The sequence below is a fragment of the Cibotium barometz genome, chromosome 60 (genome assembly GCF_041138505.1).
Source record: "Cibotium barometz isolate CiBa-2024 chromosome 60, ASM4113850v1, whole genome shotgun sequence".
Taxonomy (NCBI): domain Eukaryota; kingdom Viridiplantae; phylum Streptophyta; class Polypodiopsida; order Cyatheales; family Cibotiaceae; genus Cibotium; species Cibotium barometz.
Genome location: NC_141105.1, coordinates 4,357,913 through 4,384,693, shown reverse-complemented (window position 1 = coordinate 4,384,693; position 26,781 = coordinate 4,357,913). Strand labels below are relative to the sequence as shown.

At 47.8% G+C, this 26,781-nt stretch overlaps 1 protein-coding gene across 3 annotated transcripts in view; it reads left to right on the top strand.

Moving 5' to 3' along the window:
• Positions 1–26,781, top strand: part of LOC147604894 (uncharacterized) — a 107,604-nt gene that overhangs the window by 67,788 nt on the left and 13,035 nt on the right. For all 3 annotated transcript variants that reach the window (XM_086794333.1, XM_086794334.1, XM_086794332.1), the window contains exons 3-9: positions 11,777–11,887; positions 12,008–12,090; positions 12,196–12,329; positions 12,480–12,532; positions 12,696–12,788; positions 12,984–13,075; positions 13,211–13,317. In XM_086794333.1, coding sequence (XP_086650459.1) covers positions 11,777–11,887; positions 12,008–12,090; positions 12,196–12,329; positions 12,480–12,532; positions 12,696–12,788; positions 12,984–13,075; positions 13,211–13,317 — 673 coding nt within the window. The remainder of the gene's footprint in view (positions 1–11,776; positions 11,888–12,007; positions 12,091–12,195; positions 12,330–12,479; positions 12,533–12,695; positions 12,789–12,983; positions 13,076–13,210; positions 13,318–26,781) is intronic.

Sequence of the window (26,781 nt, the reverse complement as noted above, 5' to 3'; positions counted from 1 at the left end):
CCAAGCAACTCTAGCCCTGGTGTGTACTGTGTCGTCTAATCTTGACCTAATAAAATTCCGAATGATGTGACGTTATTGGCCAATGCATCCGCTATGAAACACCCAACAAGAAGTGAAAAACCAAGCAATGGCCAGTTGTAAGAGGCCTCTTGGGCCTGTCTAACCAAGATCTCCTAAACACAGTCTAAACAAGATTAGAGAAAGCCAAATAAAAGGGGTGTAGGCAAGCTCACCACCCAACCGTAGAATCAATACTTCTATGCGTGACAACTCGAAAGATCTAGGAAGCAAATGAGTAGAGGGCGTGGTCGTGTAGTGTCTGTTCCAGCTCTCCATGCATCCGCAAAGGGATGTCCGACAATCTCGAGCTTCTTGCAAAGCTCTAGAACATCAGGCTTAGGCGAGCTCCCTCAGGCATGCCGGTAACTTGCACACAAAGCATGCAGGGCCTTCTCCTTTTTTCTTCCTCCAATGTCTCATTGATAATCTACGAAGAGGGTGTAGACCTGTGCTTCTTCTTCACCTCTATCCACTCCTTAGCGGCCTCTTGATTGACCACTTTAGCCCACTCTTTGGTGAGCTTATCCTTTGTAGCTTGAATGTGTGCTTCCATGTCCTTTGTAGCTTGAATGAGAGCATCATGACCTGAGGCCTCTCTATCTACGGTCATTTGGCTGCTGTAAGGTCAGGTGCCCAAAAGGGTGCTCTATACATCAATGCCGGAGCGACCAAGGTGTCAAATAGCCACATCTTGGTTCTCGGCTCCTAGAAATGGGCCTAGAAGCACTGTCTCTCCATGAGAACAGGAGAAGCATACCCTCCCATCAGTCTAGCCTCTGCAGCATGGCGCATTAAGAAGACCGGTGATACCCAAATACACATATGAGTGTGCAATCTCCAGTGGGCTGCCCATGCAAGTGGAACTCAATCGAGATGTGAAAAGAGGGGATGTGTTGAAGACCATAACCTTGGTTTTCCCAAGGTTTACTGTGAGATCCCGCTGTGCACAAAAGTCATGTAATGTGCCAAGATGCCTTTGAAGAATCTGCAAAATAAGCTTAATGTCATCACCATAAAGCAGTATGGAAACAAGGATGCCTGGTAGTGATACGCCTCCTCCCCCTCCTCCATCAATGAAGGCGGAAATCTCAGGCCAAAGAGAGTGGGAGACAGTGGGTATCCTCGCTTCACTCCAATGGTACTGGAGATCTCCTTTGATAATCGTCCTGGCCATCTCACCTACCCTATGACCGACTCATACAATGCCATGAAATATTCAGCCTATGCAGATTTCAAATGGCATCATAGATCAGCCTATTTCTGATGCAGATTTACAGGATGTAATTTATGAGGATAGGGCTGAAAATGAGCAGGCTAGAGGTATGCCTAAATGGCTGGTGCAAACCTTGCGTGATAGTAAAATTGATGCACCTATGCCTAGTCGTACCCCTCAAATCATGTGGTACCCCCAAATCTTGGTGTCTGCAGTAGTTTGGCTTGAGGCACCGTATCAAATGCTTTGTGGAAATCCACAAAGCAATAGTAAACTCGGCGGTGTCATGCTCTAGCCTCTTCTATGATGGTTTGGAGGGTGAAGATGTGATCCAGAGTGGAGAATAACCTGCGGAAGCTTGCCTGCCCTGATGCTTTGTGCCCATGTCTCTCTGCTAGTAGTGTGTTGAGCTTAATCTCAAGTACCGACCTATAAAGTTTGGCCAGTGTGTGGCCAATCATAATAGTCTTGTAATTGTTGGGGTCCATGGGATCTCCGGCTTTATGGATGGGTGTGATGATATTGTAAAATGAAGCGTAATTATGTGTAGATGTAGAATCCTATCGAGAGAGAAATGAAATGAAATGAAATGAAATGTTATATTAACGTCTTCAAAAGGCCATAATGACCTATGAGACCAAAAGTTACATCATGGTGGATCTGATACAATGTCTGGATTTAAAAAAAAAAAACCCAGAAAATGAAAAATAAATAAAGATGATACTACTGGCACCTAGAAAATGAAACTGGAACTGGAATATAGCGAGGGGGGGGGGGGGGGTACGCTATGGAGGTGAGTGGAGTATAGTGAGGGGGGATACAATATCATGTGGGACGGAGGGGTACACTATGGAGGTGCCTCCATCTCATAATATGTGCCGCATCGGACACTGGCGGATCTCCTCAATATCCTCTGTGGTCAACACCCTGACTGGGTGTCCCGCATGCCTCGCAAGAATAATCCGAATCTGCCGCTGCAACCTCCGTCTATGCTGGGATGCCCCCCTCCGTAGCCGTGGGCGTCTGGACCACCCAAGCTCAATCGCACGATCAATCAGTGTACCCCTGGTGTGGGCGGTATCCATGTCCTGCTGCTGCTGTGGTCCATCTGGCGCAGTGATGGCTGGACTAAAGAAATCTGTAATGTGCCTCTGAGTCTGGCTCTCTGTGCGCCTAAGCAGGCTATCTCTATGTCTCCGCAGCTCAAGCAAGAACAATCCCAAACACCTCTGGTCCTGGTACCCCATGACTCTGGAAAGTGGTCCAAAACCCTCTCTGAATAAACAGTGGAAACGACCACGTATCTCATAGTATGCAGTACAATGGCATATATAATGCAGCTCTGTCTCTGGCTCCCTATGGCATACTCGGCATATCCTGGCCTCAGCTGGTATACCTTTTTTTTTTTTTTTTTTTTTTTTTCCGAGAAAAGATCCTTTCATTAGTTATGTAAAAAACGCCCGTAGGGCTACAAAAGAGATCTCTCCTGCTCCTAACAGAGAGAAGAGCAGTGAATACATCATGGCAGCCCGGGAGACTCTCCCTAGGTGCTGCAAAATACAAACATCAGTCTAAAGGACTGAACGGCTAAATCATACAATGGGGGGGGGGAAGAGCCAAACAGGAGGCCTGTAGTGCCAACGGGGGGATCCCGTGTGTAGGGTGTAGAACGGGCCGCAGCGCCAAGTGGTATGAAAGGCCTGGCGCCGTAAGATCGCCTCATCCGAGTCTCCCCGGATGCGGTCGTACTGTCCTCGCAGGGTGTGGATCAACTCCTGCCCTCAGCTGGTATACCTCTATATCGGCCAATCTCAATCTCAAGCTGGTGTGAGGATGTGCGAATCTGACCAATAGCACATCGTACTGCATGAGACAAGTGTGCATCCATGTAACTGGGTCTGATCACAAAACCATCTGCTGTGAGCTGAAGAAAATGCTCTCTGTAGAAAGCCATCTTCGTGCCCAGCTCCTCAGTCGGCTGTATCCATGTCCTCCTAATGTCCAGCTGAACTAAATCCTGACGGATGAGTCTGGTAATCTCTGTCCGTGTGAGAGTGAGAGAGGGTGCCTCCAGAGAATACTGGAAGGGATGCAATCTGTCCATGCTAAAACCATGTGCCTGGAACCAAGATGTCATCTGTCCATACCAACAAGCCGTGTCTCCCTGTAAAGCTAACTGTCGGGAGGACTCCAGGGCGAGGCGTGCATATCTGTCTCGGGGGAGATCCCACAAGCCATGTATGTAGGAGACTGATCTCGTAAGAGCCTCAATCACTAGAGGGGCAGCCGCCAGCTCTGCTCGAATAATCTCATGAGGTACCACGGCCTTGGCTCTAATAATCCTAGCAATCATAGATACCAAAGGCCTCTCCATACCTCTCCACCCGCCTGCGCTGTGATGGCCCACTGAAGGTCCCCATATCTGCACTCCATAAAGCATAGCTGATGTCACTAGAGTGTCAAAAAGCCAAAGTTTCGTTCGAGGTTCCTGAAACTGAACCTGCGAACACATCCTCTCCAAACCACCCAGGGCTGCATGTGCTCTAGTCAATCTAGTCTCTGCTGCTCTCCTCATCGAAAACACTGGCCCACTGAATACTACCCCAAGATATGTATATGCATCTGTATACTCCACAATCTCTTGCCCATATGTAAATGTGGAAGCTGATCGCCTAACCCACTGTGGCGTGGTGTTAAACACCATAACCTTGGTTTTGCCAAGGTTGACAGACAATCCACTATCATGTGCAAACTCATGTAAAGCATCCAGATGACGCTGCATACCCTCAGGGGAATCAGAGATCAACACAATATCATCAGCATATAACAATAGTGGGATCCATGTACCTGCTAGCTGGGCTCCTCTGTCCCCCAATCTCTCAATGTAGTCAGAGGCCTCATCCACATACATACCAAACAGTGAAGGAGATAACGGGCAACCTTGCTTCACTCCTATAGTGGAGTGAACCAAAGTAGAGACCCCCTCTGGGGTGCGTACCTGTCCTGCAACTGATCTATATAAAGCCACAATCCCCCATATGAGCTCTGTGGGTACCCCCATCTCCTGTAATCGCCTCATCAATCTGGCTCTGGGCACTGTATCAAATGCTTTGCGGAAGTCCACAAAGCTACAATAAATCCGTCGCCCATGCGACCTGCCCTCCTCAATAATGGCCCGGAGAGTCAAGATGTGGTCAAGAGTAGAGAAACCTCTCCTGAACCCTGCCTGTCCCTCTGCTCGAATGCCAACTCTCTCTGCCCATCTACTCAACTGCTGCTCAAGAATGGATGCATACAATCGTGCTAGTGTGTGACCAATCATAATAGTGCGATAATTCCCTGGCTCCATAGGGTCCCCTGACTTGAAGATAGGCACGATGGTGGACCTACTCCAAGTCTCGGGTAAGCCTTCGCACATAGCACGATTGAACATCACTGCTAGAAGCTCTGCCAGCATGTCTCTCGCATGAATAGAGAGAGAGAGAGAGATCTGTACACCTTATTGGGTCCCAAATTACCCACTGAAGGGCCCTTTGCTTTATTACTTTGAAGAGAATGACTGACTTGGGACTGTAGATAAGCCAAACACAAGACCTTCGGAAGACCAGGAGTCGGGCTGAATTGTACACGGCTGTAGAAGCACCAATGATGTCCAATCTCAAGGCCAATGCACTCTTCCAAGGGGCTGTAGGAAGGCTGCAAAGTGTGGCTGAGAGATGGGCTGTTTTGGGACTGTCCTAGGCTGTGAATATGCAAGATGAATGAATGTATATGTTGCGTTTACCTTCAAATGATGAGTGTATGAATGCTGAAATCTGATGGGCTGAGAAACGCAAGGGCTCAAGCGCTTCTTCCTTGAGCTGATTGTTGATGATGCATTTGATGATGATGTATGCTCATATGCTCCAAGCGGCTGAATATTGAATCGCTTATGCTTGAATGCTGAGATGGAATCTATGCTATTTATATGAGCTTATGGTGCTGGTCGACTGGCTACAGAGTTGGCATTAAATGCTACACGACTTGATCATGAGATAAATGCTTAAAGAATATGATAAAAAAGTTGCTAATAAATATGTTGAAAATGTTGAATAATGTTCTAAGGCTTCTGCAATGGTTTACATGCATATGGGGATGAATGCTATGCAAATGGAGATCGTGATCTGATGCAAACCCTAAGGCTTCTATTGACTCTACATGCATGAATGATTCTCTCCCAGTGGGTTAAGGGACTTGACTGACTAACTGAGACTCTAAGGCTGAGGAATGATGTACGTAGCTCGTGCTTGACGTATCCTGGACAGAGGATTACAATGGGGCCACGACATACAACATTTTCATATCCTAAAGGGTCCTACTGCTGTACAATGATGCACTGATGATGAGCCATCTTATCACCATGCATTACAGTGTAGAGTGCATGTGACAGATGTGGGCTGTCCAGGTAGGTGGGAAGCCTTCCGAAAGAGCCCGGTCGAACATGTGGGCGAAGCAGTGTCCCAGAGTCTCCCCTGCATGCGAGACGTGCTCTGCCAAGAGGCCCTTGTGGTCCTGTGGTTTTTGAGTCTCTGGATGGCTCGGGCTACCATGGCTGGTGTGAAGAAGGTGGATGTGATGGTGGTGGGATGGGGGCTGATTTGGTACTTAGTACAGGGATTGTGCATGTGTGTGCCATATGGATGGGAATGTGATGCGCGTGGGTGGGCATTTCTCCCGGATTTTCTTCCAGCCCTTAGTACAATTCACACCTTTGAGAGATTGGTATAAGTTGTATTGGCCCTTAACATGTGTTCATTTCTTACGTCTAGTTGTGTATTGGTTAATCCTTTGAGCATCTCGCTCTCGGATTTGGCCAATTGCAACCTCGTGTAGGAGACACTCATGTGTTGTGCGGCATCCCTCGTCATACCAATCGTTCTGGGGCATGGTGAGGCCCTATCCGAGGTTACTTCTCTCAGGCGAGGTGGGTTAGGAGCAGCCCAAGGTGGGTCCACAAGATCCACTGGATGGGTGTCCTCCACCTCCCAGGTCTGGAAGAAACTGGTGATAGTAGGCTGGTGAGGGAGGGGTCGGGGTGGCTTGGGCCGAAGCTCTAAAAAAAGTGTCCCTATGTTTGCGGAGCTCAAGCAAGAAGAGCCCCAGGAAATGCTGGTCCAGGAAGTCAATGATCCTGGAGGGTGGACCAAAGCCCTCATGAAACAAACAATGAAACCTCCTGCGGGCAGCAGATCTCTCTAGCAATGATGTATGCAGCCCCCTATTGGGCACCGGGATTATCCTTGGCAGATTGGTAGCGGATTGAGCGGTCTCTGATACTCATGCTATCACGGATGATTCACAACGAACCATCGGTTCCACATCATATCCCCATGGTTATAGAAGCACTCTTCCATGCAGTTAACTATATACAAAGAGTGAGAGAGATGGACCCCACTTAACTCCCTCGCCTAGCCTTGGAGTCTTCACAGGCGATTGCTGCAAGAGGAACACACTCATCTTGGTATGGCTCTGTTATCACATGGTTTACGGCACATGGGCTTCAGATTGATGAGCTCCCTCCCTACCAGTATGACCTAGACTCACCATACCTCAGGCTTTCCCATGTGGACCGTAACTGGGTGCCCCGCTATGATTTGTTTTAGGCACACATTAGAGACACTTGGATTACCTCGGCACGGCCCTTGCCTGTCAAGATGCAGTATTATCAGGATCACTTCCTTAGGCTCACCGAGGATGGGTTCATACAGAGACCAGGCTACATGGATATCTTTGTCTCATGCCATGAGGATTTCCATTGGTCAACCATCAGCTCTGAGTTTCATCCCATTCCCTAGAGATCGAGGCCAACAGAGCAACGAGGATACCTAGGGAGGACATGATTTTGCAGATTAGCCAGCAGAGAGGTGGATTCTTAGGGGCATTATGTATGCCAATGCTCAGTCTAGATCAGAGGGAGATTCTATTGCCTTTTCAGAGAGGGGTTTGGTCCTATTAGCCGTATCATGGATTATCCAGACTAGAGATGCTTGGGCTTGTTCTTGCTAGAGCTACGACGACACATCGAGAGCCTCCTCAAACCACAGATCTCACGAGCTAGTTTAGCCCAGCTCAGGATCACTAACTTCTTCTAGCCCCAGCATGCTACACCTACTCCACCAGCAGATCCAACACCTCCATTAGACTAGGACAGTATCCAAGAGCATAGGGTCACTCTACCACGAGCCACAGTGCTCCGAGCTGCGAGACGACCTTGGCCCCTTGGACAACGACCACCACTAGTCCATCAGGCCCAGATCGATGTGATCCTTACACGTCACTGATGCACAATGGAGGCTTGTTCTTCTCAGCGTGTTCACTTTTTCAGATCTTGCGGCCACCCTCTCTTGCCTGATGATGGATCTCCTCCATGGACCCCTCCCCTCCATAGATTCGGGATAGAGTGCATTATGATCATTCTTGTATACGTTATAGCATGCTCTTCTGTTTGTTCTATGCATTTACCTAGCACTTAGCTTCAGTTTTACTAGGTTTCCAATTTCAGTTTTAGTTTTGTTTCAGTTTTTCATGATGATGATATTCATGGATACTTGTAATCGTCTTTTGTCTCATAGTCCCATCAGGCCTTTTGTAAGACGTAAATATAACTTTCTTTCTTTCTTTCTTTCTTTCTTTTCTCCCGTATCATATGCTGCAAACTATCAGTCTCAGATATCCTAGCAGAGTTTGCTGTAGTACCCACGGTAGTAGAGGCGCTCTTGTAGACAGTCACACATTCATAGGATCAGTGCCATGTGGAGACTCCCGAAGCACGCCCTATAGTCCTCTCAGCAGGCAGCAGCAGCAGATGGGCACGAGTCATGGTATAGCTGAGTATGCACCTGGTTCACAAGGCAGGGACTCAGGATGGATCGCCTCCCCGCACTCGAGTATGCCCCATTCATCGGGCTCTCTCAGGATGATAGGAATCAGGTGATCGAATATGATTTATTGGAACTGTACATACAGGATATCCGAATCACAACACACGAGGCACTCTCACACAAACGACAGTACTGCATCGATACTTTCATGAAGCTTATAGAGATCACCGGTGCATGGGCCTCTTCCGACTAGAGCTTCATCGCCACACAGACTCATTGATTAGGGAGTCAAGACCCCATGGGAGACATCCACCCCGGCTCTAGATGACCATCACTCAGTTCTTTTCTGACCACGAGCCATGGATGACATACCCACAGCCTCATCAAGCCACACATTCTTAGGTGCCCAACCACCCACTAGACCCCACTTTGGTGTGACTCTAATAGCACTACAGCGAACCCGACGTCCCAGACTCCCTGTACCTTGCCACCAACACAGACATCAACCCCAGCTTGAGGAGATCTTGGAAAGGCAGAGAGCAACCTTCCCACGCCCGGCGGATCTGCAGAGCCTTCTACAGGCTAAATAGTGCATGGATACTTTCATGAGGCTTACAGAGGATGGTTTCGTACTGAGGGCCCCTCATCTGCACACCTACCCTTGCACAGGCACCACCCATCTCACACTACACCCAAATCTATTTCACCCATGATTGTGATCTTATCTATGCAAATCAGCTCCACCGTCGTCTCTTGGATGTAGACCCATCTGCAGCCCTCACCACCCTCACTTCACAACTCACAACAATCATCCACACATCCGCCATCCACAGTTTTCCACACGCCCGCCGATCTACTGCCAAAGCCCACATAGGTACCATGCCTCAGAATTGTTGGTATGGTGGCGAATGCCATATCACACATGAACGTTTTTTGCGTGAATTAGCTACCGGCCCAATCTAGAAGCATGAAGCTGAAGCTGAAGTTTGAATGGACTAACTGTTACCTTACTGGCTGCAAGAAACGAGCACATTGTCGTAAACAGCATGAGGCACATTGTCGTAAACAGCATGAGGACTTATACCAACTCTTCGTGAGTGAACTCTGATGAGGCTTGGCGTAGGATCCAGGAACGTTGCTTACCCACCCCCATCACAAACCCACGAATGTGGCACTCATATGCACAGGCATTATACCACATACCACACCAACCCCTCCTCTCTCATCCACCTCACGTACGTCTCACCACATCCACCTTGTTCATAGGACACATGGTGGTGAAGGCTATACGCAGGCTTCAGAATGGCCGATCAGAAGATCACGAGGGGCTTATGGCTGAACACACCTCTTATGCAGGCGACACCCTGGCACCTCTCCTAGCCCCTATGTTTAATAGGACCCTCTTAGGGGGCTTTCCCCCCACCTGGTCATCACATATTATTGCACCTATCCATAAGGCGGGAGATCCCATGGATCCTAATAACTACAGAACCATCTTGATTGGCCATATCTTGGCAAAGCTCTATGGATCTATACTTGAGTTTGAGCTTAGCACGCTGGCAAAGGGAGAGGGATACAGGGATTCATGAGGACCTTCTCCATGCTGGATTACATAATCACGCTTTGGGCTATCATTGAGCATGCCAAGTCAGATGGCCACCAACTATGCTGCTGCTTTGTGGACTTCCGCAAAGCTTATGATACAGTGCCTTGGGCTCCTCTTCTATAGCGCTTACAGCTTTTATTGTGAAGAATCTAGATTTTATTGCATGGGTCCAAGAGTTCCTTGACAAGGCGGAATATTGGAAGAGATGTTGAAATATTTCAACCATATTTAGATGTCATATTCCAGGAAACGTGGTAACGTTGGTTGAAACTCAATTGTTGATACTCAAAGATGCTTTTTGCATAACTCCCGTTGTTTAATGTTTTTATGTCATGAGGTACCAAGCTTGGGTGTTCGGAAGATTCTAGTCTTTTGATAGAATAGCCTTTAGTTGCAATTAATATTTTGGCGCTTTTGCTTTTCTCCCACGTAAGGTAAGGTATGTAGTTCTTCACACCTTGCTGAAGGTGCTTTACGAACACACAGACTGGCTTACAAACATGTTGGGACTCTTAGTATTTTGATTTATATATGGTAATTGGTAATTTGGGTACTGCCTTTATACTAGATGCCACCTATTTAAAGTGTGATGTACAAGAATTGGGCTCTAATTTGATATGTATGTTGAGACAAATTATTTGATATGTATATTATTTATTCAAACAAATTATTTGATATGTATTGATGTGGCATTTAATTAAGACAACCTTACAAGATGAGTTCTCCCACCCCCACCCCCACCCCCAGCCCACCCTCCCCCTCTACTCGTTGAGTGAGCTGTTTTGAGGCTTTTTATAGAGAATTGTGGGCCTTAAATAGAAAGGATATGGGTGAATGCATGCAAATAGAAAGTATATGTGGGGTGCATGCAAATAGAAACGATATGGGGGGTCATCATTTTATTGCCTTAAATAGAAAGGATATGGGGGTCATCATTTCATTGACTTTTTCAAGCATTAATCATTACATACTAAAATGAAACCTTTGAAAAACACACTCGTATTCTCTAAAATCTCACATAGTATATTTAATGGAAATGAAAAAAACATTTTGGTGCCATATTATATATATGGGCTCTAATTTAAAATACGCAAGGGGCAGCATCTATAGGGTGAGTGATTATGATCGGTGGCGTGGCTGCTGTAGAGCCTTGAAACATTAAAGAAGGTTCATGTATGTAGCTCCACTGCAATTACAATAGACTGCCCGCACAGCTTCTTGTAGTGCGTGGAGTGGGGGTCCACCTGAGTGGATCAAGGCTGGAGATGAATGGAGGAGGAAAGCCCTATGTTCTTTTATCTGAACTTTTTGTGTGTTCTATCAAAGAAACAATTAGATACTTCGAAACTGAGATTAGGGTTTGAGGCTACTCATACCCATTGCAAGGGCTGAAGATGGTATTAATCTCAATCTAGCATGTACAACTTTCATCGATTCCTTCAAAAAAAATCCTCAATTGAGGCCTCTACTATGCTGAATTGCCCCTTGTCCAATTGCTGCCATGTGGCTAATTACTTCTTAAAGCTTAAGTGGGTTTTGGGCCTTTCACCTCTCTCCCTAGGCATGCCTCTTCACCTTGGCCACGAAACCATTGGCTTCAGACCCCTAGATTCCGAATACTTAAGGGAATCCCACAATACAGGATGTGTATTAGATGTGTGCAAAATTTAGCCCAAACTCAGCAAATTCCAATGATTTAAGGGAGAAAAAATCAATCTTTTGCTCTATTCCTGGCCTGAATAGCATAGAGAGAGCAGAGGGAGGTGATTGTGAGCCTTTTACACACTATCTTTTTCGCACTCAGATAAATAAAGCAAAGAGTGAGGGGGTTTTGTTGGGGGTTGGAGAGTGATGTTTGCCATTTAGGTGAATTTGGCAGCTATGTATTGATTTTTTAGATTGTTGCTTTTTCTTAGTCAAAGTCCCTGAAAATTAATCTTGCGTTGCTTGAAAATTAATCTTGTGTTCTATGCACGTAACTGCTCATTGCTTACTCAGCAGATATCATATTCTGATACTTGGTGCTTGTCATGACAGCTTCTTGGTGACAGGATTGGGCTTATCAATTCTAATTGCTCGGCTTGGCTTTAGGCAACGACCACTTCTGGACTTTGATGAGCAATCACTTCTCATTTTTATTAATCAGCTGTAAGAATCCTGCTGTCCTTAACTTAGTACTCGCATACTTTACATTCACATTAATCTCATAACTTAAAATCCTCTTGCTATTTGGTTTGCAAACTACCTTGTAATACATTGTGTATTCAGTTTGCAGACTATCGTTGGCACAACTGTGATTAATGCTTGCATCAACAGCTATAGGCCTCTTCCAAATGAGCTTTTTTATTATGGTGTGCCAAAAGCTTGTTTTTCCACATGCTTATTATGTAATAATGTATGTGTGTGAGAAGAATGGAGACTACAAGGTAATTGCAGCTTTGTACAATCTGGATCAGATTGGAAGAACCCTTTTAGTGTCAACCGTGGATGGCTACTATGGGGATTAGTGGGCATATTTTCTGGTGCTGCTGCTGTCTTGTTGGCAGGGACTCTTACTACTTTTGTGAATGGTGAACCATTGGCTCGGGAGGTGAGTTCTCTTTGTAAAGCCATCATTTGGGCAAATGGTGGCTTGACTGTAGGTGTGTGTCATCAGAATGATGACAATGGAAGTATTTTGCTTCAAAGAAATGTTTGTTTGAGTTTACATCTGGCTGATATAAAACATTCTTTTGCCCAGGGGCAAGATGCGTTGTTGCAGTTGCTGCCATTAATTGGGGCTTCGAGGACTAGGTTTTGCTCAAGGACTTTGAATAATCAAGTCTCTGTCATCATACAGGACTCCCTGCATGATTGAGCTTATCTTTTTTTTTTTTTTTTTTTTCAAGAAGCATGTCAAGAACCATGTTACAAGAGACTCCTGACAACTCATATGTTGTGTGTATGTTTGCTCCAGTACTGCCCTACTGCTTGCTGTTACTGGACTTCTGGCTCCATACTTAGAGGAGACTGTCTTCAGGGGGTTCCTTATGGCTTCATTGACTAAATGGTATGTTGTTTGAAATAATTTTTTTCTTGCTTCCTATGTTTCATCTCAAGTTTTTCGCATATTAAGTACTTTTCACTCACGAGCTCCTGTCCCATATTTGCACACCCTCTCTTTTGTAAAGGAAAAAGGAAGTAAGGTTTTTGGTTTGGGTTGTGAAACGTTTTTCTCTAACAGGCTCACATGTCTGCCATACAGGATGCCAACTCCTGCAGCAGTCATTTTGAGTGCAGGTGCCTTTGCTCTTGCACATTTCACACCAGGGGAAATACCTCAATTGTTTGCTTTGGGTATGAAATATTTGTATCATACGTCTCTGTTTCCAGCCACACGTTCTGCACTTCTATTATTGCAGTCTGACCTAACTTTGTAGTCATGATGGTAAAGGCATTGAGTATAGCATTTATTTTTTACAATGGGTGTAGGTGTGGTGCTGGGTTTTGCATACTCAAAGTCAGGCAATTTGCTTACACCTATAATGATTCATGGGCTGTGGAATTCAGGAGTAGTTCTCCTACTGACATTCCTTCGAGTAAGTTCCACTCTTTGTTTCATTTAGAATCCTATTACTATTGTGATAGACTGTACACTAACAGATTTTGAATTTTTGAGGCGCATCAAGTTTGAAATCCTTTAAAATTTAAAGCAGGTTTACTGTAGAGAATCCACACCCCCCCCTCCCCCTCCCCCTCCTCCCCCCCCCCCCCCCCCCCCCCCCCCCCCCCCCCCGGCGCGGCCTCTTCTATCTTTGTACTGTTAAGGAGATGTATTTGCACATGTATCCACATTCTCACTATGATGATGTTGATGGTGATATGATAGACATACAGCTAGTCTATCCTTATGTATTTAGTTTCCATGGCTCAGTATTACAGGGAACCCTTGTACTACTTCTGGTCTCATAGACTGATTGGGTCTTTTGAAGACGACAATATAACGCTGTGTGGGAGGGGGGGCGGGCGGGTCGAGAGAGAGTTTGGTGTGTGTGTGTGTGTGTGAACCTCTGCGGCCTCCCCTTTCTTTGTACTGTTAAGGAGATGTATTTGCACATGTATCCACATTCTCACTATGATGATGTTGATGGTGATATGATAGACATACAGCTAGTCTATCCTTAGGTATTTAGTTTCCATGGCTCAGTATTACATGGAACCCTTGTACTACTTCTGGTCTCATAGACTGATTGGGTCTTTTGAAGACGACAATATAACGCTGTGTGTGTGTGTGTGTGTGTGTTGGGGGGGGGGGTGGGGGGCGGGCGGGTCGAGAGAGAGTTTGGTGTGTGTGTGTGTGTGTGTGAACCTCTCTGGTGTGCATTTTGTGTGCGTGTGTGTGGTAGCTGCTCGCCTTCGACCTGTGTTTGCCGTCGACCTGTGTGTGCAGTAGCTGCTCACCTTCGACCTGTGTGGAGACAGAGCGTGCTGCTCACCTGTGTATGTTGCTTCTGTTTGCCGTTGACTTCCTCCATCCCTTCTTCCTGCTCGTTGTCCATCTCCATGGATTTTTTTCTGCTCGCTGTTGATCTCCTCTTCTGCAGCTGGCTGTTGCTGTACCTACAGGCTTGTACCTGGTGGTCGTCGTCTGTAATCGCTGCCCCTGCATCTTCTCATTGTCACTTGTTTCTGCTGGCCATCACCTGCTCTTGCTGCAGGGTGGTTGCCTCACGTCCCCTTCTTTGCCTCGTCTTTGCTGAAGCCTACTTCTTCTTCATAGTTGCGGCTTCTCAACTGGCTTCTCCTACAGAAGTGTACAAATGCGGAGACCCCTCTGTTGAGCCCAAGAGAAGAAACACAGCAGGAGACTATGAATGCTCTCCTCTTGTTGGTCCAAGATCCCTCTGTTGAGCCCAAGAAAAGAAACACAGCAAAAGACACTCAACGATCTGAAATGCTCTCGTTGCTCCAATCCCGACCTGTAACATTTCTGTGACACCCTTGAAGAAGGTTTTCCTGAGATCAAGAAAGCTTGGGATGAACCTGTCCCTGAGTTTTGTTTGCGGGTTCCTAGCTAGGTATAACTAGACCCTGTGATGAAACTCTCACAGAGAGCTAGTGGCTTAAAACCATGCTTGGAGGATGCTTTGTTGAGGGCTGCTACTTTGCTTCTTGAGGCTTTTAGGAGGTTCTACTTATTTATCCGTAGCATAAACAAACTATTCTGGAAAAGTCACCTCTTTTTTTTGGGGCAGCAGATGGTGCATGTATACCCATGGTCACCTACAAAGGATTATCAAAGCTTCATCAAACACAGATGTCCTGTATGGGTGGAAGTTGCCATGACAACCTTGGCCTCAGTGGCCCAAGCAATAGTGCCCCAAGTAATAGTATGGGAAGAGGCCTTGTCCCTAGTGAAGATGCAGAGAATCGGCTGCGAAACCTGCTGAGCCTTCAGGCAATCCCAAAGACAATGTTTCTGAGACTCTTGGGGATGGCCACATCTCGGACATGATGCAAGTCTACCTCTAATGGCCAACTATGTGCCTACTGCCAAACTCCTATCTGCCAGCTCTCACAAAAAGAGTGTGATCTTCTGAGGCCGAAAAATGCCAAGTGCTATGAGAGGCCCTGAGACTGCCGGTGTCCTGTTGCTGTTGCCGGAGTGCCCTCGACCTCGGGCATCTGAATCCTACGGCCAAGCCGTTTGGTGTATGCAGAAAATGGGGTACCCGAAGTGTCCTCCCCATCAGCGGAATCACACCAAGTCCACTCCCCTGGAGGCGCGTGATGGGCCGGCTCTCCCAAATCCATAGATGCCAGAGTCTCTCCCTGGCCACCTTGGCCGCCGGTGGTGGGTCAATGTGCCATTTGTGCATGGAATCCAATCACCCTAACCCTTTGTAACATGCGTGCTGGGTCCCATTGGAGGCACGTGATGGGCCGGCTCTCCCAAATCGATAGACACGAGAGTCTCTCCTTGGCCACCTTGGCCAATGGTGGGTCAATGTGCCAATCATGTGCATGGAATCCGATCACCCTCACCCTCTGTAACGTGCATCTCTTGAAGTCCTCCAAGCGCGGTTCTGATCTCACTAATCTGCCATGAGGTCCAATCAAAAAAGGTGAGCAAGGCGGAGCTCTCATCCGTGCCATGAACTGCCAGGAGAATATCATGCTTGGTAAACACTCCTAGTCACTGTAATCGCATCCGAAGGAATGGTAGAGTCGATGTCGAGGCTGAGTCTGTCCCTGCCCAAGATCCCAGTCACACCCCTCTCGTGAGCCACTTGGGGAAGTTGTTCGAATTTAAGCCAATCTCCAAGGGACCTAGCAGGGCCCGTGCTCAAAGCTTCCCAGGATATACGAGGGCGACTCCGTAACACGTGACCACTAGGTAAACGGATTTGGGGGTTCCAAATCAAGGGCTGTCGGAGATGCTCCTTGGAGCCTATCGGAACATACTGCTGAAGGGCCGGCCTGAGGTGATCCCAAGCTCGTAATAAACTGGTTGCAAATCTGTCCTCAAAAGTTGGGCTAAAGCCACGGGCCCGCATCTCCGTGAAGATCCATCTAGTGCTCTGCAGCCAAGGGCCCCCCAAACTCGGTGTATGGGCTGAAATCTTGGCTAAGAGGAAATCCTTCCGAGGCTTGCCACCTGGAAGAAGATCTCTATCGCCTCTGCAAATCTTTGGATGTTTCCCTGGTCGCCTGATAAGTATGCTGCTGTGTCATCTGTAAACTCGGAGTCTAGCAGGTCCTCTTGTGCACGGATGGGGAGACGCAATCCCTGAAGCCCATTCTCTTGAGCTGAGAGAAAACTGCTCATGGCCTCGGCAACAAATAGAAAGAGATACAGTGCTAGAGGGCAGCCTTGTCGGACCGAGCGAGAAAGGGAAAATTTGTCACCTTTGGCTCCCTGAATGAGAACTTGATTGTGAGAAGTTGAGTAAAGTCTGGAAACACCACGGATCCACTCCTCCGGAAATACATCGTCCCCTCCAGAAAGCCCTTGTCAAATGTATCGTAGGCTTTTTCAAAATCTAGTAGAAGCACAATGAGGTCTTGTTGGTGCATCCAGGCCGAACAGTCATCTCCCAGAAAGTGAAGATGATGTCGTGAATGCTTCGATCCTAAACAAAACCTGTCTGAGTGTCATGAATCAAGTTGGGGAGGAAAGGCTGATGTCTAGCTGATGGCCTTGGCCAAAATCTTGTAAGCAATCTTGAGGAGGGTGATGGGTCTCCACTGCCGAATCTCCAATTTGTCACCGCCCAACCCTCTGAAAGCCTCTCCAGCATGGCACCCATAGTAATAATCTTGTTGAAGGCTGCTCTAAGGTTGCCTTCCATGAGATCCCAGTGACGAAGAAAAAAGGAGATAGGAATCCCGTTTGCTCTCATGTATTTTCCCTTAGGAAGTGTCGTCAAAGGGAAAGTCCGGAGGGTAGGGGAAACCATCTCTCTCATATGACGCCAGACCTGATCTCACACATCCACCACCTGTGAGGGTATGGAGGCACCTATGATGAGAAGGGATCTGAAGAAATGTGTGGCTATGGCTCTCATATGGGGGATTCTGAAACGATAGACCTGGCCTCGCAACTTGTGGATACCATCTCTCTCTTAGAAGTCATCTGCTGTCTTTATTAGACACCAGGGCCTCTGTTGTGGGTGTGCCCGCCCTTTGTAGGTGTTTTATCATTTTTCCTCACTCCCCGTATTTTTTTCCCATTTTTTCCTATTTTTCCATGGTGTGGGAGGCAGTATTGGAGCTGTCGGCTGTATCAGATGCTGGCCGACTGGTCACAGGCGGTCCCAGGTTCTCTCTGTTGTTGCTGGCTGACTCCACACGTGTGAGGGCCGACCCTGAGAAGCTGGCCGACTGGTGATATTCACTAGTCGTGGACATTTTTGTCCTGTCGGCTGTCCCTATTGCATGCCGATTGCATATATGGGGACATATAAAAAGGCCCCATGGCTCCCCACTCATTATATCTTGTTTTCATATTCGGGATCTTGTGTATAGAGAAGAGTTGCACACTTATCTCTCTCCTTCTCTTGTGCTGTCTATTTTCTGCACTCTACTTGCTCTTGTGGTCTCAGATTTGGTTATCATCTCCGCTGCGTATTTTGACATGGTATCAGAGCCCTAGGCTCTTGAGAGATCTTGGGAGTTTTTTTGAGCAAGAGGGGGATTGTTGCGTTGCTGATTGGTGGACTGTTAGGGACTGTTCGGGAAGAGAAGAAGCAAGAGGAAGGCGGACTGAGTTGCTGGACAGCCACTTGCAAGTTTAAAGTTTTTTTTCTCACCCACCCACCCTTTTCAGTTACATCCCCGCGATGGCAGATTTGTTAGAGCTGGCTGAGAAGCATGTGAAGATCCCAACACTCCCCACGTTCCCAGTGGACCGTCAGTTGGACGGGAACAATTAAGGCATCTGGAAGGTTATGATGGAGTCTGTGTTGGAGTCATATAACCTTGCTGATTTCATCGTTATCGGGGTTCCACGGCCGGAAGCAGAGGAAGGGGAGTTACTGTCAACGAGGAAGGACCGCGAGGCACAGGCACAGATGTGGGATCGTGTCAATGCCAGGGTCCTGTCATTTATCTTCCTCAACTGCACACCGCAAGTAATCAATCACGTAAAGCATATGACACTGGCCAGAGGCATATGGCAGCACTTGGCTTCTCTTTATAACAGGGTATCGCCCATGAAGAGGATTTCCTTGGAAGTACAGATGCGGGTTATGAACCCTGCAAAGTTGTCGACGATGCGGGAGCACATTAACAAGCTGCATGCCCTTCAGCAGGAAGTCCTCTAGGTTGGGAAGGAGATATCATCAGAAGATATGGCGATTACTTTGCTGTCCCACTTGCCTGCTCAGTATTCCGCTTTCTACTCCTCTTTGATTACTAGTGGCAGGCTAAGCACCATTACCTGGGAGGAGCTTGTGCCCATGGTCTTGGACCAGGAGGAACGATTCACGAGGTTTGGAGGCCTTAACTGGCCAACGGCCGAAAGGTCGGAATAACAACAAGGGCGAAGGGAAGGCTTCACCGGAGAAGTCTTGTGAGAAGAAGCTTGACACAGAACGAGAGAAACTGAAGGCCGAGAGGTCGTGCAATGATTGTGGCGAGAAAGGCCACTATTGGAGGAAGTGTCCTAAGCAGACTGGGAAGAGTGCTGATTCTTCAACCTCGGCTGCAAAGACTCCTGCATTTGTGCACTTAGAGATGATGGACTTAGATGCCTCATCGTCTTCGAGCGAGGAGGCAGTTGGCTTCACCGCAAAGGATACCTGGGAATGGATTCTTGACAGTGGTGCTGCCAGGCACATGACTCCGTCCCGTGAATTCTTTTTGGATCTGAAACGGCAGTCAGGTTGCATTTTCATTGGCGACAACTCCACCATTCCGATACACAGTGAGGGTCGGATGGAGATTATTCCCGACGGCAAGGGGGGCAAGCATGCCTCCCGTATTCTTTACGTCCCTGCTTAATAAATAGCCAATAACCTTGGATTTATTAAATCTAAACCTTAGCCACCTGAATCTGCCTACTTTCACATAGCCACATATCAACGAGCCAGCTCAACTGAAGTTGATGTTCCCCTAACATATGACCGTGGAAACAAGATTAAAAAAAACAAAAAAAACCTTCCTGAAGAATATAAACCATCCTTCAATCCTCCACCTCCTCATGCAATTGGAAACCTAAAATTGCCAAGACAGAGTGAGGAAAAATGATAAAACACCTACAAAGGGCGGGCACACCCACAACAGAGGCCCTGGTGTCTAATAAAGACAGGAGATGACTTCTAACACCCCCTCTCAGCTCCTGGCTGTGAAATCAACCCCTAGGGAGCTGGAGTGCTGCCTGAGCGTAGCCTGAGGTAGAGACTTCGTGAAGAGGTCTACCGCATTGTCCTCCGTCTAACAATAAAGTAGCAAGATGTCACCAGCCAAGATCCTCACGTACAAAGTGATACTGTATCTCTATGTGCTTGGTCCAGGCATGGAAGACCGGGTTCCGAGCAATAGCTATACAACTCTGGTTATCACAATGGATGACTGTGGGCTCCTTCAGTGGAAACCCAATCTCACCTAGCAGCCTCCGCAGTCACACAACCTCGCAAGCAGCACCACAAGCAGCCCGGTACTCTGCCTGTGTCGAAGATAGGGCAATAGTTGGCTGCCTCTTACTGCTCCTGAGCCGAGGGTAAAACTGTAAACTGAAGTAGATAGTCAAGCCCCCCCTCTGCTTCTTCGGAATATGTAAATACGCATCACTCCCAAAAACACGGAAGTGCGAGACATCAGGTTTCCTACCAAAGTATGCCTCAAACGAAGTCATATCAGGTACTGAAGTCGTTGGAGACCGGTTGAGGGTATGGACAGCCGTTGAAACAGCCTCTCCCCAAAGTGGACGAGGAAGATCACGATGCTGCAACATGGTCCTCGCCATCTCCACCACAGTCCTGTTTTTGCGTTCTACAACTCCATTCTCTGAAGGCGATCCTGTATTGGCCAGTTCCCTCTTGATGCCATGATCTGCACAAAATCTGAGAAATACATTCGAGGAGAATTCACCCCCTTTGTCAGCCCTGAGAGTCTTTACCTGCAATCCAGTCTCTTTTTCCGCCATCATGTGCCAATCCTTGAACCGTGCAAAAGCTTGGTCCTTCTGTGAAAGAAAGTAGACCCACGTGAATCTGGTACAGTCATCAACAAGTAGCATGAAATAGAGAGATCCTCCCAATGATGGTGTCTGCTGAGGTCCACACAAGTCAGTGTGAATCAACTCCAATGGTTTTGAAGCCCGCCTAGAAGCCTACTTCGGAAAGGATTCCCTGTGCTGCTTACCACGTATGCAAGAACTGCAACGTCCTTGCCTGCTGCCAACATCTGGCAAGCCAACCACCATCTGGTCCCGGAAAGCTCGTACAGTGCATCCACATTTAAGTGGCCAAAACGAAAGTGCCATTGATCTCCGACTTGAGAACCTGTCAATGAGGAGAGTGCAGAGAGCTTGTAGATACCATTCTCCACACCGCCTTCCCAAACCTGGCCAGTCTCACGGTCCCGTAGAGCAACTGAATACTCCTCAAATTCCACTCGAAAGCCAGTCTTGCATACTTCATGCACTCACAGAAGATGAAAACCAAATTATTGGACTGTTATTTATAGCAGCAATAAGCACTAGGTAAGTAACTGGCAGGTGCTGGCTGACTTATTACAAATGGGTTAGATGATGACCAACTACTTTCTTGATGGGTTGAATGATGGCCGACTAATGTCTGAAGGCTCATATAGGCTCCGAATGGCTGCTGTCTGGAGACTGCTAATGCTCCCCATCCTTGTCATGTGTAGAGTAGGACAGCCATGATGGCTGGCCTACTCATGTGGATTGGCCTACTCATGTGGATTGGCAGAGGGTTCTTAGACCCTTATGCAAGGCAATCCCCATGATGGGTGCCTTATGGGCTGGCCCATGCACATATGCCCTCCAAGCTTACTGATGCAAGTCTTAAGCTATGGTTGGCTTCTACATGCCCCATCTAATGAATTCTTCAAGTGGATAAGAGGACTGACACATGCAGACTCTATGGCTATGGAGACTGACCTTTTTTCCCATTTTTTTCTATTTTTCCATGGTGTGGGAGGCAGTATTGGACTTGTTGGCTGTACCAGATGCTGGCCGACTGGTCTCACAGGCAGTCCCAGATTCTCTTTGCTGCTGGCCGACTCCACACGTGTGAGGGCCGACCCTGAGAAGCTGGCCGACTAGTGATATTCATTGGTCGTGGACATTTTTGTCCTGTCGGCTGTCCCTACTGCAGGCTGACTGCATATATGGGGCCATATAAAATTGCCCCATGGCTCCCCACTCATTGTATCTTGTTTTCATATTCGGGATCTTGTGTATAGAGAAGAGTTACACACTTATCTCTCTCCTTCTCTTGCGCTGTCTATTTTCTGCACTCTACTTACTCCTGTGGTTTCAGATTTGGTTATCATCTCCGTTGCATATTTTGACACTCTCTGCCTATGGAAGCTTGCAATCTCGAAGAAATCCCTGGTGACCTATCTCCTGCCTATGTCCAAAAGGAACCTCTGGCATGGTATCTATACTCCACCCTCCGCTCCTCTATTGATCTAAGCTCAATACGGGCGGTAGCCAATTGTCCCTCAATCTACGGGCTATTTGGGGAGCTCTCCTGATGTCGCTGAAGAGAAGCAAGGCTTCGGCGAATGCTCCTCTCCTGCTCACGGAATCCAGCCAATTTGCTCTCTGTGCTGCCTCCTACAATAAATTGCTAATCTCCCCGAGGCCTAGAGGGGGGGCTCCGAAAGAGTTGGATTAGGGGAAGCTGCTTAGGGGAGAGCTGAAGCCGAAAAGAAGAAGGGAGGGGGGGTGGGAAACGGGGTAGCCAGGGGTGGGAGAAGGAAGAGGAGGGAGGGAGAGGCTGGGGATGCGAGGAAGGGTCCGTCGAAGGCTCTGTAGGGGCAAAGGGCCTCGTTGGGATCTGGGAACCTAGAGAGGAATCTCGGCAAGGTAACGACCTTCAAACCGGAGGTGCCAGAGGTGGGTTCCTCGAGAGGTAGCTGTTGGGTGTCTGGGGGGGGGGGGGGGGGGGGGGGAACGGGGTAGCCAGGGGTGGGAGAAGGAAGAGGAGGGAGGGAGAGGCTGGGAATGCGAGGAAGGGTCCGGCTCTGTAGGGGCAAAGGGCCTCACTGGGATCTGGGAACCTGGAGAGGAATCTCGGCAAGGTAACAACCTTCAAACCGGAGGGGCCGGAGGTGGGTTCCTCGAGGTAGCTGTTGGGTGTTGGGGGGGGGCATCACCATCAGGGGGTTGCTGAGACAAATGCTCGAAGCGTTTCTTTGACGAAACCGTATCATCCTGTGCCCTGCTAGCTTGGTGTGCTTGGTGGCGTCGCTCAGCTTTGGAAGTCGGCTCTGGAAGTCGGGTGGCAGCTTTGTCGTGGGCCAATGGTCTACCACGCTCCTGCATCAGTGGCGGCCGTGGCCGGATCTTGGTGCTCTGCTACCTGGAGGCCAACTTCCCCCCATCTTTCTAAAGAGCAGCTAAGTTTGGAACTGCCGCGCGGGGGAGGGGGGGGGTGCAAGGCCTCGGCAAATGCTCCTCTCCTACACATGGAATCGAGCCAATCTGCTCTCTGTGTTGACTCCTACAGTAAATTGCTAATCTCCTCGAGGCCTAGAGAGGGGGCTCCGAAGGAGTTGGATCAGAGGAAGCTGTTGAGGGGAGAGTTGAAGCCGAAAAGAAGAGGGGGGGGGGGGGGGGACGGGGTAGCTGAGGGGTGGGAGAAGGAAGAGGAGGAGAGGAATCCTCCTGTGAGAGGGAGGGGGAGGCTAGGGATGCGAGGAAGGGTCCGCCAAAGGCTCTATAGGGCCAAAGGGCCTCACTGGGATCTGGGAACCTGGATAGGAATCTCGGCAAGGTAACGACCTTCAAACTGGAGGGGCCGGGGGTGGGTTCCTTGAGGTAGTTGTGGGGTGGGTGGTGGGGCATCACCATCAGGGGGTTGCTAAGATAAATGCTAGAAACAGTTCTTTGATGAAACTGTATCATATTGTACCCTGCCAGCTTGGCGCGCTCGGCGGCGTCGCTCAGCTCTGGAAGTCGGGTGCCGTCTTTGTGCTGGGCCAACGGTCTGCCACGCTCTTGCATCAGTGGCGGCCGTGGCTGGATCTTGGTGCTCTTTTCCCCTTGCCAACTTCCCCCCCACCTTTCTAAAGAGGACCTAAGCTGGGAATCGCCGGGTGGGGCACTTGGGGTGGTCTCCTGGACTGATATCGAGGACAAGCTCTAGCGAGATGTCCTATATGCTTGCATATGAAGCATTGGCCTGGGAGGCGAGAGTATGGGCTCCTTGAAGGCAAGGAAGAGATATGGCATGTGGGATTGCATACGGAGAGGCTACGCAGATCCGAAGGGATGGAATCCTGGCCACCCGAGGAAGAACCGAAGCGGCGGTGGAGGGAGATTCCATCACTCTCCTGATAGCGCTTCACCTATCACCAAGAGGAGAGGGAGGTACTCCTTCCTAAGGCTTGGGAAGCAAACTATCACGGGAAATCCTGAAATGCTAGCTAGAGAGTCGAATGCTGGGTGGAAGCCGTGCTGCCACCTGGCAAAGAAGGTCTAGGCCGTATGCAGTGCGAGAGGGCTTAGCTGCATGACTCTGTTCGATGCATAGTGGTTGAGTACTTTAGGTACGTTGCGGTATGGTACGTGTACGGTACGAGTACGTAAAGTACACATCAAGATAAGTACTTTAAGTACGTTCACGTTTTTTATTATATATATATATGTATGTATATATAAAATAAGGGATATCTAGCATCCACACAGAATTAGCATGAAAGACAACGGTAATACTGAAATGAAAACTAAGCTACTATTAACTACTGAGTAATGACCATTGACTAAAATAATTAAAAGAAGGGCCAAATAAATGTTGTACATTGAACCTCATATTTGGTACGAGGACCTTATCCGTACGAGGTACGGTACGTATGGAGTGGTACGGAAAGTGCTGAAGGTACACATCGGATGAGTACGGGTACGGAATGCAACTATGGTTCGACGCTGTTGGCGAGGCGAACTCAACCTGATAGTAGCCACATCCCAAAGGATGAATATCAGTGATCTTTCTTGGCACGCCAACGAGGCTAGCCTGTAATAGATCCCTGAGCTGTCCGCGCGCTGGGTGCATAGTAGCAACGGAACGGGAACGGAAACGGAACGAAAGCACCACCAGGGGAACGGGAACGAGAAAAAGGGGGAACGGGAACGAGGGGGAACGGAAACAGGGAACGACCTAGATAATTCCTAGAAATGACGATAAATCTTAACATACAATGCACATTTATATAACCAAATCAGAGACACACTAAAGTCTAGTGCACCATAATTTGCATGGCTAGATACTAACACTGAACAGATCTCACAAGTCAAAATAAATTAGCCCACATCATACATGACATAAGTGACAAAAAGCACAAAATGTGGCCCAGCTGGCACAACCTAGAAAAAAGAAACAATCCAAGTCCAAAGTCCAAGCCTCAAGGTGACATGCACATTGCAAATAGTAAGGAGATATCATGCATGGCTACTGCCAGTGATGCCATCAAGGAGACTATCATCTATGTCATCCAAGAAAGCCATATCATCAAGACCAACATCTGCAGCATCCAAATCTTCAATCCCATCCTGACCAGGATCTGCAAGTCCATGTGTCTCCTCATCATCCGAGGACTCATCATCAAGCAATATAAACTTCTCTGGTTTGGGAGATGCCATATCACCAAGCAAGCGCAAATTAGCACTTACAAAAATCAAGTCATTGACTTGTTTTGTCCCAAATTTGTTCCTCTTCTTGGATGCAACATGGCCGAACACACTCCATAGCTGCTCAATCGGAGAGGAGCTTGCACCTTGAGACAAGATCCTTACTGCCAATGATTGAAGCTGTGGTGTACGAGCCCCATAATCCTCCCACCATAAAGCAGCCCCTATCTTAAACCTATCTCTCTGAGCATCAGCCGATCCAAACCTTCCCAACTTGCTGCGATAAAATCCAAGTTGGTCTTTCACCAACCTTCGTTTATCTGCATCACGAACCTGCCTAGAAAGCACTGTCTCCCAACCATCCATCACCTCATCATCGGCCTCTTGTCCACATCCTTGGAACTCGGGATCCAAGACATACGCTGCAGCATGCATAGGAGAATGATAACCATTCCATCGTGCTTCACATAATTCTCGAACCTCTGCATATTTCTCATCAGACAAGCCCATTTCCCCTATTTTCTCGATCATTCGGTCAGCCCCCTCATAAACCTTGCCAATGCATGGCTCCCGTCCATCTGCAATCCGCATCAAGCGCATGATCGGCTTCATCATAGCATTGATAGTATTGACTTCATCCCAAAATGTGAAGTCTTGTATGGTTCTTGCAACCTCTATGCCGGCTCTTGAGCGAGAAAGTGCCCATCCCATCCACTCATTGCATACAACCAACTGCTTCAAAGGCAATTGCACTTTGGATAACCTCTTCATCATGAGAAAGTTATAACCAAAGCGTGTCTCTGAGTACTTCAAGAGATCCTTTTTGGCCGACCTCTTGCGGAATTCATTCAAAATAAACTGATGGTTTTGAATGAAGCTTATTATCTCCTTGCCTTTTTGAATGTGTGGATCAACCCATGCCAACATCCTTCAATAAGTTGCTCAAACAATGAGCAAAGCATGGACTGAATGTGATATGCGGATACCTGTCTTCAAGCTTAAGACCAGCTGCTCTATTTGTTGCCTCACCATCAGCTAAGAACTGAATAACATTCTCTGGTCCAACTTTCTCAATACCTTCGGCCCACTCTTCCACAAGCTGATCTGCAGTTTTTCCAGTCCCAGAAGCATCATGTGAGGAAATGAATTGCATTCTTCCTCGAGAATAAGCAACCATGCCATGAATGGACCTTTTTCGAGTGTCACTCCAACCATCTGCAATAAGTGACACACCATTCTTTGCCCAACTTTCATGCACAGACTCTAAAGCACATTCAATTGCAGCTTTCTCCTTTTGCAACAAGGTGGTGCGTATGGTCTCATATGAAGGAGGCTTGTATGTTGGGCCATATCGTGCAATCTCCTGGACCATTTCAATGAAATATGGAGACCTGGCAACATTGAATGCTACATGATCATGATAAAAGAACCTTGCAACAGCTGCATCTACCCTCTCTTTCTTGCGGGGATCCCAAGCTGCTCCCAAGGTTTGCTGCTTGCCGGAACTTGCACCCATAGACTGCGAATCTTGGGAAAATGCAAAGCTCCCAAGTCCTCCATACTGTTGTCCATCTCCCAAGTGTACATCTTCCCCTTGTCTACTGAAGTAAGATGCATCAACTGCCGGTTTCTTTCGTGCACATGCTTTCTCCTCTTCACTTGGGTACTTTGCCAAAAGCTCTCTACGCATTTCAGGTGTTGTCCCTGGGCATTTGTTCACTTGTGCTTTTTCATTGTTCAC